Genomic DNA, 14,433 nt, shown 5'->3' on the forward strand with positions numbered 1-14,433 from the left:
CTGGCACCGTTGGCTGTTTGCAGCGATACTGTGCACACACACTCACTGGATGCCAATTCAGAACCTCTGCCCCATATTTTTCACATGGGCCTGTTATAGCGCCACCTGGAGGCCGCTATAACAGATTACTCCTACAGATTTTATCCAAACGTCACGCAAATTAGTACACAGTATCTCAACAGTCATTAAACGAAACAGGTGTTTCAGAATTTTCATATTCCATCCGGATTGGCAAAAAATGGCTTCCAAAGTTTGCAGGAGTGCTCCGTTTTGAACAAAATGCCTCAAATCATGAACACAGCCTGCATTTTCCCTGAGATTTTGCACGCACATTCTCACTAGGCCGATTAAGAAATGCCACTTGACATTTTTAAAATCAGCCTCATGGTGGCGCTACAACAGGCCGATTCGTGTTTTACCTATAACTGCACCGATCTGTGTAAAACTTTGTATGTGCACTCCCTAGAGGCCAAGGCAAAACCTTTGACCTGCATTTTTCACATCTGCCTTTTATAGCGCCACCAGGAGGCCGACTTATATAAAACAGTTTTTGGGGTATTACTCCTTCAGATATTATCCAAATTTCACGCAAATCGGTAGACATGATCTCTATAGTCATGTGATCAAGACGAATCTGTTAGATTTTCATATTCCATCCTGATTGGCTAAGATTGACATCTAAAGTTTGCAGGAGTGACCCGAATTGAACAAAATGTTGCAAATCATGAACGCAGCGTCCAATTGCGGTGAAACTTTGCGCGGACATTTGGCGTGGCCACAAATGCCACCCTTTCAACATTGCCCTATTATAGCGCCACCAGGAGGCTGATTTTTGCAAAACTATTGTTTTAAATATTACTCCTACAAATGTTGTCCAAACATCACGCAAATCAGTACAAATGATGTCTTTAGTTAAGTGATCAAGATGGATCCGTCCGGTCCGTCCTAATTTTTCACATTCCAGCCTGATTGGCGAATTCCGAACATTGCTGGCCCACACTAACCTACCTGGCCTGGCGGAGACCTGTGCTCCGAGGAGCACTTTTTCTAGTTATCTATGGAATACAGAGAACAAATGGAGAGTGAATTAAGTGAAACAATAATAATAATAAATGTAATAATAATAATAATAATAATAATAATAATAATAATAATAATAATAATAATGATTATGATGATGATGATAATGATGATGATGATAATAACAACAACTACGACATCAACAATAAGCTTTTTTTGTATAGCATACACTCAAATTGCTTGATATTAAAGAGATGAGATGAACAGGAATATAGGTTTAATGGAAGCACAAATATAAACAGTGATTTTAAAATATAAGAAACGTTCAAAAGGAAACAGAATTCTTAAGCACATACTCAATCAATGAGAAAGGATTAATGGATTTAAGAATAAAGCTTTATTAATCTCCAAGAAACATGGTATTAAAATGGAACATGTTGCTATTCACATTCTATACAGTAGGCTCCCTTTTAACTAAATAATGGAATAATGACAATATGAGTATAGATTGTAATATAACCAAACCAAAGCAAACACACAAACTACCACATGCAAACACAGCCATCATGTAGCTGTACCAACACACCAGCTAACTGATACATTGTGAACACAACTCTTTCACAGATCCAGTACTTGATACGGTTACACCGTCTGTCGGACCATCCTCTGTTAGGAGAGGAAGGTAGAGACCCATCATAATACTCAACACAGTCTGATTCTGCATTAGTGTCATTGCTGCGTTCGAAACCAGGCTGACCAGGCCTCCAGTACCTGTAGAAGTAGGAACAGGTAATTCATTACAATACCTTTACAAGGATGGTTTTTCACTCTAGATATTTCGTTTTTTAATAATGACCTCAAATGATATTCTAGATCACTGGTTCTCAAAGTGGGGTCCGGGGATCACCAGGGGGTCCCCAGCAAAATGATGACAAATTTGAGCCACTTTATCCATATTTTATACAGTACATTGGCATTTAAAAAATAGCAGATATACAAGCTCATAGCATGTCACTAAATGAGCTTGCACATCTGCCATTTTGGGAAAATGTGTGCAATTTATTTTTACTCAAATCTTTGCTTCTGGGGGTCCCGGTGGTTTGAGAGCCACTGTTCTAGATATTATATTCAAAGTAACTGGATAGTGAAGTAGACAACATAATATCTTGGTGACAGTGTAGTAGGTTTTAGGATGCAAATGTTCAATTAAATCATTAGTCGATAGTTGGTTCACCTTATCGATTGATCATCAATTTGATAAGCGATAATTTTCCTGACAACATGAATTTACTATAACTAGTACAAACAGCATCTAGATATCATTTATTACATGAGAGAGACTGATGTGTTGTGTCCCGAACATTTTGGTGTTTAAATTAACCAAACACAATTGTCCCTTAAATTAATGTACAACTAAAGTACAAGATATATTAAACTCTCATATTGTTGCTGTCGGGTGGAAACCTTGTCCAAATACTGTTCCTGTTTTATTATCATTTAAAAAACATTTTAAAATTATGAAAATAGTTGATCTACAAGCTCACACCGCCTTGCATCGCGAGGCGTTGTGAGCGTTTGCGCGACACTCTTATATGATGAAGTATAGAGCATTAATTTAGAGAAAAACGTTTTGAAATATGGAGATACGAGGTTTCTGCCTGACAGTGACAATATGTAGGGTATCTTTCATGACAACGTTGGGTGCGTTCGGAACAGATAAGTGTGTTTAGGAACAGATTCGCAGTATCACAGAATGTTCAATTAATTGTTTAATTGTTTAATTTGATTAAATATATTCTTATCGGCAAGTAATCAATAGTGGATTAATTGTTAACATTGTACACAACATGGGTTGTGTACCCATTGTTATAGTACTTATTGCAGTATCATTAGTATTTGGAGGCCAGTCAGTACTTTGATGTCATATTGATCATGGATCACAGACAGACAGACAGACAGACAAACAGACACACACACAGATTTGGATTTAGGGGATTCTGGACAACCACCATATACTGACACTCACGCAAGCATGCACGCCCGCCCGCCCGCCCACCCACACACACACACACACACACACACACACACACACACACTCTCCTTTCTCCTTCTTGGTCTTGGTCTGAAGATCTTCATAGGTTGCATCATCTATGTTTTGGAGATCAAGGTGTTGGTAGTACCCCTCTTCATCCACTACTGTAGTTCAGTCAGACAACTCTTAGATTGGATTAGAATATATATTTATTAGCAAGCTTGAGCATGGAATAGAAAGCATGAGGAAGCATGGTTTGGCGTCAGGCCTCTGAATCCATTCATCCCCTGTAAGGATAACATTTTAATGAATGTTACATGCCAAATAGCATTTACAGGGAATGAATTAAACCCCCATGGGGATCTAGAAACAGAGCCTACAGGTGGATGCCGGGGAGGCGGGTGGGATGACTTTCATGGGCAGCAGCAGTAAGCAGCGAGCAGCAGCAGGTAAGCAGCGCGCAGCGGTAGCAGGTCTCAGCAAGCAGCAGCAGTAACGACACACGTCGGCTCAGCAAGACAGGGCAGCCAGAGTGAGCAGGTAACAGCACAGTACCTATAACCACCCGATCAGGAGGAAAGAGCATGTGACCTAGTCACCTGATCGGTTGCCCCAATCCCTTGAGTTGCCTGGCCTGAACTAGCTCCATAAACTGCGCCTCATTTCAGTCAGACAACTCTTAGATTGGATTAGAATATATATTTATTAGCAAGCTTGAGCATGGAATAGAAAGCATGAGGAAGCATGGTTTGGCGTCAGGCCTCTGAATCCATTCATCCCCTGTAAGGATAACATTTTAATGAATGTTACATGCCAAATAGCATTTACAGGGAATGAATTAAACCCCCAAAACAGCAAGAACCCCCAAAACCGCCTGGGAGCACAGAGCCTGACGCCGGACCAACCATCTGTGAGAATGGTGGAGCTCCATAATTTAACATGATATAATGACTGAGTTCCTCATCATAAATTTTTTAAATTTAACTAAACAAATGCAGCATGCATCCATGTGTTCAGCGAGCCTGATGAATCCAGGTACCCGCTGATCCCTGAATTCAGGAGTCCTAGACGGTATCCTAATATGGCGTCCACGCTGTGCCGCACCAACTCGGATTCGAAGAGGACATTCTATATTTATTTCTTTTTCAAAGAAATCTGCTATATATATACACATATATATATAATGAGTCATCCTATGATGAATGATAACTATTGTTTATCATCCATAATAAATAAAGTGACTATGTGTGTAAAGACGTGCTATCTTTACTTAACATCTGAATCAGTACTATATATATAATATATTAGCCTGACTGCATAGTCATAAATAGCCCAACATTTTTGAAACCCAACATATTAAATAGCCCAACGCCATGAAGTCACCAATAACTAATCCCCAGCCATCCACCCGATCTCAAAATTAAGCAAAGAATATTGCGGCAGCAGCTTTTTTTTTATTTAAGCAGATTTACACAGCGTGCGCACTCATAAGCTTTTGGGCATGCAGAATTTCTTTTTTGTTAAATCTAATGTATCTAGTGTAAGCTCCTGAGGACCATCGCCCCAGGGATTTGAGTGAAGCCGAAGGCACAAGCAGCGCTGCAGTTGTCGCTGCTCCAATGCGAAGGGAGTGCACTGTGTAGACACTTGGAGAAAGCCCGCAGCTTGAGCAGATCTCTCTCAGCTTAGCCGTAAACCAGGATCTGGTCATCGGTTTGCCGCCATCGGTGAGGAAAAGAGGATCATTTGGGGCAGAAACCGGCCTGGTTGCCAGGTAGCTCAACATAGAATTGAAAGGACAAAAATCAGAATTATTCCTTGCGATGATCACAGGAGTTCCTTTACACCACTTGTCAGTTTTAGAATGTTTCAAATACACCGTGAAATACTCATGCTCTATGGTTAGGTCTGAAAAACAGAGATCATGCAGAGGATTGAATGCCAGTGATCTAGTAGTAAATTCTCCACATCTCATAAACCCATAGAAAGCCATTAACAAGACTGCCTCCACCATTTTATCCACATAGGGCGTGTACACCCGTGATCTTAATTTGGAAACCAGCTGTTGCACCAAAGTGATTGTAAGAGGTAAGCGTTTGTCATTGCCTTGGAGTCGCTCTTTTTTGAGACCGTTGAAAAGCAGACGGATTGAAGGATTTCCTAGAATGCTATCTACTGATGGGTCTTGGCAACGAAGATGGAACTGAATGCCGGCTATTAAAGCCTTGATGGACTGAGGCTGCAACTTGCGGGACTCAAAAGAGTGGACTATGAATGCGCATACCATAGGGATATTCACAGGTAATGGCGGGCAAGCAAAACGGGCACAGAAAGAACAAAAGAACCACCATGCAGAATCATAAGATTTTAATGTGCTTTTTGCTAAACCATTTCTCATGTATTTGGCAGCGGAATTCAGCAAGGACAGGAGAGGACTTTCGATGCCTAATCTAGGATCGCCTGGTGGAACCCTGGGCAAGGCAGGCCGCTTGGCTTTGCGTCTGGACACAATTTTTGGAATTCCTGGAATTTGAATCGAGACAGAGCGTCAGCTATTTTGTTCTCGTACCCTGGAATGAAAACGGCGTGCATAATGAAATTACCCTTAATGCACGTCCAGGTAAGACGCCTCATAAACTGATTAATTACGGGAATTGAAGAGCGCCCCTTGTTAATTATATGCACAGCGGCCTCGTTGTCACACAAAACTGTGATATTTTTCCGGGACCACTGGCTACCCCACAGTAATGAGGCTACGACAATTGGGTACAATTCAAATAACGCTATTGATTTACTATCCTCTGGCATATCAGCCATTTCTTTAGGCCAGCTTTCCGCGAACCATTCTCCATTGAAAAACCCCCCGAAACCCACGGAAGGCGCGGCATCTGTGAAGAAATTAATTGACGCGGATGTTTCTGCTAACTCATTATAAAAGAAGGAAATGCCGTTCCACTGATCTAGGAACAGAGACCAGAATCTTAAATCTGACTGGCTTCCTTCGTCTAAAATGATAGACCCCTGCAAATCTTTTGTCGTTTTGGACAAATCTAAAAGTCGGGAAATAAACGAGCGCCCTTGTGGGATAATCCGCATGGCGTAATTTAGATGGCCGAGAAGAGAAAGCATTTCCTTTTTTAATACCGAGGCTGCCGAAGTGAAAGACTTGATAATATCCCTGATCCGAATCAATTTCTCTTCAGGGAGAGAGGCTTGCATGAGGACACTGTCCAGCATGATGCCCAAAAATTCTAGCCTTGTACAGGGCCCTACTGTTTTCTCCTCAGACAGAGGAACTCCAAATTGTTTGAAAACATCTCTTACTATTGAGATGCAACGCGCCGGAGGTGACCCGGCGAAATCCACCACTAGAAAATCATCCAACAAATGCAAAACGAAAGGTAATTTGTAGGTGTTGGACAAAATCCAGCATAAGGCTTCTGAAAGAGTGTCAAAAATCCGCGGGCTGCTCCGACAGCCAAACGTCAATTTAACGGCAAAATACAATTTGGACCGCCATCTAACCCCGAAAATATGCCATTGGGAAGGATGTAATGGCATGACTTTAAACGCGTCCGTAATGTCCGCCTTCCCAAGCCAAGCGCCCTGTCCTGCAATTTTTAACATTTGAATGGCATTATCTACTGTGGCATAGAATAAGGAAAACGGGGCCAGAGGAATTAAGCTGTTGATACTCGGGACTGGCCCTTTATGAGGGGCTGACAGGTCCACGATTAAACGCTTTTTTCCTGAATATTTTCTCGTGGCAATTCCAATGGGGCTAACCCTAAATGGGTTAAATGGTGATTTAGAAAATGGACCTATCATGTACCCCTTTTTTATCACTTTCTCCAGGAGCTCGTCTACCACTAGCGGATCCTTAATGGCGGATTGTAAATTTGGACACACATGTGTGGTTTTTGGAAGCCAACATAGACCAGCTAAGAACCCCTGCACTAGTCCGGTGATGAGATAGTTGACCCAGCACTGGTTCGGATGATTTTTTAGAGCCGTAGAAAGAGCAGGGACGATCACAGGCGTAGAGGGATGCAAATCATTTATTTGGCTGATTTTGCAGCCGGACGGACCCTCCTTGGGCACACAGACCGTGGGTGGCTGTCTGCGCACCAGCTGCAAATATGCATATATTTACAATTAACAAATGTGCAGACATTTTCATTGAAATTAATACATATGGGTGTTTTTGAGCCTGGAGCATAAGGCACCTGTCTTTTGCTGGGACCGAACGCTGCAGCTTGATGGCCGAATGCCGCAGATTGCTGGCGAGGAGCCCGGCTTTCGCCCAGGGCCAGGAACGCAGATTTTGGGCAGAGATTAGAACGGTGGCTGAACGAAGAACATATGGTGCAGGAGATGGCTTGATGGCCCGTGAAGTGCCTGCTGATCAGGCCTAAATCTACAACTGCCCAATCGATTCTCTGATTAAATCTTTGTATGTACATAGCTGCTTTGGAGGAGAAGCTTTTGTGATATTCAAAAAACAACATCCCTCCATAAGACAGCGCTAAATCTGCGATAATAGACAGGTAAGTATCTAACTCTACTCTCCTATCAGGATATACTTCACAGATCGTGTCTCTGTACACGCCGAAAGCTACGAAGAATTCAGCTAATGTAAGAGATTTGGATAATCTTGGATCACTCTCCTTAAGAATAACAGAAAAATCGCCACAATCCACCATCCGTTTCTCTGAAGAATCTGCTGCGTTAATAAGTATTTTGATGAGATTAACGTCCTGCCCTGTTAAAGCAAGTAATGTATAACTTATTAATCTCATAATTAACCCAACATAATATATTACAGATATCGGTGCAGCCTGCGTACCTTCGAGTATCTGGGTCCTGAGAGCATCAGGAATAGCCCCTGCTGGGGAAAGAAACGCTGCTCCTACTGCTGGCGCCGGGACTGCAGTTCCCAGGTTCCTCCTGGGTTTGACTGCAGGATCGGCTGCTGACGTCATCGTGACGAAGGGAGTCGCTGCGGAAGTACCTGCACTGCTATCGACCTGGGTGCTGGCTTTATTTTCCAGCATGATCAGCCTTTGAGTCATGCTGGATAATGATGATTTGATATCGGTAAGCGCGAATAACACCTCAGCATTCTGCTGAGGGGCCGAAGAAGCGGTGGTCGGAGCTGGAGAGGCCGGAGGAGGGGCAGATGGAGGAGCAGAGGAGACCGAAGGCAGAGCGTGAGCTGGAGCAGCAATCTTCCGCTGCTTCGGCGGAGCCTTGGCACTTTTTCCACCGCTTGGGCCGCGCTTTTTCGCCGGAGCTTTCCCCTTCTTGCCTCTGCCGGTTTCAGTTTCTGGATCATCAGCCGGACTTTGATCTTTTTCTAGCAGAAACTGGAACAGCTCCTCATGGCTAAACCCGTGAGGAACGGGTATATTATTGACATATAATGCCTCCAGGATCCGCACCACTGGCCAGTCGCCCAGCTGTTTTTGGACTAGCCGGGAACTACGGCGCCGCTGATCAGACGCAGAGTCGATCTCTTTGGCCGGGGGACCCGGGATGTCCCCAGGGGGGAGGGACGCGATCCCGGTGTCTGGAATTTCCTCCGTACCCCGTTCGCTCCCCGTGTCCGTGGAGGAGGAGGACATGGCGATCACTCCTCCTACACTATCACTCCTCCTGGCTTCACCGCGTATAGGAAGGACAGAGATCCTGTACTGAGCGGTAAGCAACGTGGGGGGGGAGTTTGTGCCTTGATCAACAACAACTGGTGCAAAGATGTTAAAATCCTAGACAGTCACTGCTCACCAGACCTTGAACTTTTAATCATAGCCTGCCGTCCTTTCTACCTACCACGCGACTTCAGCATCGTGATTGTAGCCGTTGTTTACATTCATCCTGGAGCTAATAAGGACACAGCTATGAGGGAATTACACCAGGCGATCAGTGCACAAGAAAATCGCCACCCGGACTGCGCAGTCATCTGCCTAGGCGACTTCAACCGGACAGACTTAAAAAAGGTCTTTCCCAAATTCCACCAGCATGTCGCCTGCAGTACCCGTGGTGACAATATTCTTGACCACTGCTACACGCCCTTCAAGGATGGATACAAAGCTCTCCGCCGCCCACCGCTAGGAAGCTCTGACCACGACGCCATCCAGCTGCTACCTGCCTACAAACAGAGGCTAAAAAGGGAGCCGGTCGTTGAGAAGGAAATCCGAATCTGGTCTGAGGACACAGACGCTATGCTACAATCCTGCTTCTACCAGACTGACTGGGGGATGTTTAAGAACGCCGCTGGGAATAACATCAACGAACTCTCAGACTCAGTCACTGGCTTTATCAGCAAGTGCATAGATGACATAGTCCCAAAAAAGACAGTTCGGATCTATCCCAATCAGAAACCATGGATGGACAGCGGAGTACGTGCACATCTGCATGAACGGGACGCTGGTTTCAAATCTGGCGACGTGGAAACGCGCAACACGACGCGCGCGGCCCTAAACAGCGCCATCAGGAAGGCGAAAAAGGCCTACACAAAAAAGATGCAAGACAAACTCAGCAGTGGCGACATCAGGAGCACATGGCAGGCAGTACACACCTTGACAGACTGCAAAACAAGAACCAGAAGCGAGGTGAACCCGCCTGCCTCCCTCCCCAACGAACTGAACACTTTCTACGGCCGGTTTGAGATCAGCTCCAACCGCGGCAGCCAAGCGGGGCCATCAGCAGCACCAGCAGAGGAGAACCCTCCTCTAACCATCTCGGAGAGAGAAGTGCGTACAGCCTTCACACGGGTCAACATCCACAAGGCAGCCGGACCTGATGGGATTCCAGGCCGGGTCCTTAAGACATGTGCAGACCAGCTGGCGGGTGTCTTCGCTGACATCTTTAACCTCTCCCTCTCCCTGGCTGTGGTCCCTGCAGGGTTCAAAATGTCAACCATTGTGCCCATTCCCAAAAAGGCCAAAGTGACATGCCTGAACGACTGGAGACCTGTTGCTCTCACCCCGATCGTCAGCAAGTGTTTCGAGAAACTGGTGAGGGAATACATCAGCTCCACGCTACCTGCCTCGCTGGATCCGTGGCAGTATGCATACCGCAAAAACAGATCCACCGACGACGCTATTGCCATGGCTCTCCACACCGTCCTCTCGCACATGGACAACAAGCTGCTGAAGGACAAATATGTACGTATGCTGTTCGTGGACTACAGCTCAGCATTCAACACCATTGTCCCAGCAATACTTGACAAAAAGCTCAGACACCTAGGGCTACACCCAAGCATGTGCGACTGGATACAGGACTTCTTGTCCAACCGACATCAGGTGGTGAGAATGGGCAGCATCACATCCGACCCCCTGACCCTCAACACCGGAGCACCCCAGGGATGCGTGCTGAGCCCTCTCCTCTACTCCCTGTACACGTATGACTGCATAGCCACACATGTCTCCAACACCATCATAAAGTACGCGGACTACACGACAGTGATAGGCCGAATCGTCAACAACGACGAGTCTGACTACAGAGAGGAGATCAAATCACTGGCACACTGGTGCCGTGAGAACAACCTCTCTCTTAACGTCGACAAGACCAAAGAACTGATCGTGGACTTCAGGAGGCCGCGGAGAGACCATGCGCCCATCCTCATCGACGGTGCTGCAGTGGAAAGGGTCAGCGAGTTCAAGTTCCTCGGAGTACACATCGAGGAGGACCTCAAATGGGAGACGCACTCCACACACGTGAGGAAAAAGGCTCAGCAGCGACTGTACTGGCTCCGCCGCCTGAAGAAGCTCGGAGTAGGACGTCGCATCCTCAGGCTGTACTACAACAGTTCTGTTGAAGGCATCCTAACAGGCTGTGTCACGGCCTGGTACGGGAACTGCACTGCCCGAGAAAAGGTCAGCCTACAACGAGTAGTGCGATCGGCAGAGCGGATAATGGGAATCGAGCTCCCAGCGCTCCAGGAACTGTACAAAAAGCGGTGCGTGGTCAAAGCCAAGCGCATCATCAAGGACAAGCACCACCCAAGTCACAGACTGTTCAACCCCCTACAACGACCGCGACCGGGCAAGGGGCTCTACCGCAGTATCAAGAGTTCCACCACCAGATTTTGGTGTAGTTTCAATCCAACTGCTGTCAGAATGCTGAATGGGGCATAAGCCTGGATGAGTTCAGCAGCCTGACAGCAGGCGGCGCAGACTTTTCTGGCTCTTCCTGAACACACCTGTGGATTATACCAGGGACAATTACTTGGACTTTAGCCCCCCCTCGGACACACCTGTGGACTACACCAGGTACAAATGACTTTTGTTGCACTCCCTCATGGAGCTACATGCGGATTATACTAGGGTCAGTCCACTCTAGGTGGACACGCACTGACCTTTTGCACCTTAATCCCTTGTATAACGCACTGACTTTTTTTGGGTCTTTTTATTGTGCTCCTTTTCCTCTAAGCACCTTAACGTCCTTTGTCTATCATGCACAGTATAAGTATAACATGCACAGTATACAATACATTGCTGCTATGCTCAGGCACCTTAGTTTAGTTTTTTAGTTTTTTAATTATCTCAGGTAATTTGTAAATATGTAGATAACTTGTCTGGCCTTCTGTTGCTCTCTTGTTTTTGATCTCCTTCCCACCTGCCCCCCACCCTCTTCTTCTCCCCCCCCCCCTCTTCTTTCTATGGAAACTAACGTTGCGATGGGAACGATGTACAAAAAAGAATTTCACCCACTTTTTTACCTTGTAAACCTGTGATGTGACAATAAAACTGATTCTGATTCTGATTCTGAGGACGAACAACCAGGAGAAGAATTTATAAGTTTTCATGGGCAGCAGCAGTAAGCAGCGAGCAGCAGCAGGTAAGCAGCGCGCAGCGGTAGCAGGTCTCAGCAAGCAGCAGCAGTAACTGTTACAGGGTCTAGATCGATGAGATAGTCCATCGACTAGTCATGTATTTAACCGGATGCGTTACTATGGTCATGACTGTAATGTTTGACACGGGATTCGAATACACGCTGAATGCCAGTACTGTGTCTGTCTTTATTGGAGTGATACCACATACAGAAACATGGTGACAGAAGTGGGATTTAAATTGCGTTTGTTATTTTTATTAGTCAGCCAGTCAGTTTAGTAATATTAGATGTTACGAGGACGAGGAAAGTTACAGGCGAAAAAGGATACGAGCCCGAGTGCTGCTGCGGCTGCATCTACACAACACTCGCTACCTAGCAGCATGGCTAGCTTCCCTGCCTTCCCACCACCGGCTCCGATGAGTTTCACGGGAGAGTGGAGCAACAATTGGGATATATTTCGGGAAGAATATGAGGATTACGCTCTGGTTACGGGTCTAGAGGACAGACCAAAGAACGTTCAAGCAGCAACTCTGAGAAGTGTTATGGGAAGTGAATGTCGCCACATCTATCGACACAATCTGAATCTCACAGAGCAGGAGCAAGAGGACCCCGCATCTATTATGGACGCTTTGGAGAAATACTTTAAGCCTGCAAAAAACGTGATCTACGAAAGGTACGTCTTCGGAATGTGTAAACAAGAGGACGGGGAGTCTATAGACAATTTTGTTACAAGACTGAGAGAGAAAGTAGTGACATGTGACTATGGGGAACTGAGAGATGAAATGATTCGTGACAAGATTGTACTGGGTGTTGCAAACGAGGGCACTAGACGCAGGCTGTTAAGGGAGAAAGATCTCAAACTAATCTCTGCAGTAGAAATGTGCCGTGCAGCCGAGCAGGCTGACATTCGTATGAGAGCGATGGACATGACGTCAGCGAGCACGTCAGCTGATGCTGTTCATGCCGTTGCCAATGACTACCAACGGGCCAGACCAAACAAATGGAAACAGAGCAATTCATCCAAAGGCACAGACACTGACAGTACATGCAGATATTGTGGCAATGCTCATGCAAGAGGCAGAGAACGCTGTCCAGCCTATGGAAAGCAATGCAAATCATGTGGAACAAATAATCACTTTGCAAAAGTTTGTATGAAGAGCAAAACAAGATATAATGACAAAAAGCTGCACTGTGTGGAAGATTCAGCTGAGGATTCAGAGTGCCACAGTGTTGAAGATATATACACGTACATGCATGAGACAAATGGGCCAATCAAAGATAGAAAAAAGAAATGGTTTGTCACATTAAGGATGCATGGCAAGGCACAGAGGTGTCAATTAGATTCTGGTGCCACATGTGATGTTATGAGCTATAAGAACAAAATCAGGCTGGCACCAAAAGCACCATTACGCCCCAGCAAGGCTAAGCTGAGGCCATATTCGGGAGAGGCATTGTGCTCAATGGGACTATTTGACACTGACTGTGTAGTTAGTGGGCGGAAGTACAAGCTGTCGTTCGAGATAGTGAATACTAATCGCCAGCCTCTTCTGTCGGGAGAAACCTCTGAACGCCTAGGGCTCATGCATTTCACCATACCTGAGGAAATACGCCAGATGGAACACGCACAGTGTGGAGCTCTAACCAGAGATCAACTGATCAACAAATATGAGGATGTTTTCAAGGCACCTGTGGAATCAGTGCCCGGTGTGGTTCATTTTGAGCTGGACTCTGATGTTACCCCAGTCCAGTGTGCTCCTCGCAACGTCCCCATTGCTATTAAAGTTGAGGTTAAAGCACAGCTGGATGAGTACCAGGCTGACGGCCACATTGCAGATGTTACAGAGCCGACAGATTGGATAAGTAACATGGTCATTATAAAAAAAAACGGACAAGCTGAGAATCTGTTTGGACCCTAAATTCCTGAACAAAGCCTTGAAACGCTCTCATTATATCATGCCTACTTTGGAGGATGTCCTCTATAAATTGCCAAAGGCGAGATTGTTCACTTTGGTGGATGCCAGACAAGCGTTTCTACAGTGCAGGCTGGATGAGGAAAGCAGTTTCATGACGACATTCTGGACCCCCTGGGGGAGGAAGCGCTGGCTGAAGTTGCCGTTTGGTGTTTCAGTAGCACCAGAAGTGTATCAGCGCAAGCAGCATGAACTTTTGTCAGGGTTGACAGGTGTCGAGCCCATCGCTGATGACATTCTGGTGGTGGGCTGTGGGGACACAGAAAGGGAGGCTGAAAGAGATCATGATGCCAAGCTCATAGCCCTGATGGAGCGCTGCCAAGAAGTTAAACTTCGGCTAGGCCTGAAGAAGCTACAGTTCAAGATGGCTGAAATCCGCTTCCATGGACACATTCTTACATCCACAGGGTTGAAGGTGGACCCAGAGAAGGTGAAGGCCATTATTGACATGCCTAACCCGGTGGATGTGAAAGGTGTGCAACGTCTGATTGGCTTCGCAAACTACTTAGCCAAGTTTATGCCATACTTATCTGCTGTCTGTGAGCCATTGCGACGTTTGATGGACAAGGACACACC

General features: G+C 45.7%; 1 protein-coding gene across 1 annotated transcript in view; it reads right to left on the reverse strand.

The window, feature by feature from the left end:
* Window positions 1–1,051: 1,051 nt before the first annotated feature.
* LOC308101339 (C-type lectin domain family 4 member M-like) overlaps window positions 1,052–14,433 on the reverse strand; it is a gene marked incomplete at its 3' end in the record, with an annotated part of 28,345 nt that continues 14,963 nt past the window's right edge. The window contains exons 5-6 of the mRNA XM_080450763.1: window positions 1,654–1,791; window positions 1,052–1,055 (exon numbers count right to left, since the gene is read on the reverse strand). Of these exons, the coding sequence (XP_080306889.1) occupies window positions 1,052–1,055; window positions 1,654–1,791 (142 nt within the window). The remainder of the gene's footprint in view (window positions 1,056–1,653; window positions 1,792–14,433) is intronic.

Source organism: Gymnoscopelus braueri (assembly GCF_963280865.1).
Source record: "Gymnoscopelus braueri genome assembly, chromosome: 15".
NCBI classification, from domain to species: Eukaryota; Metazoa; Chordata; class Actinopteri; order Myctophiformes; family Myctophidae; genus Gymnoscopelus; species Gymnoscopelus braueri.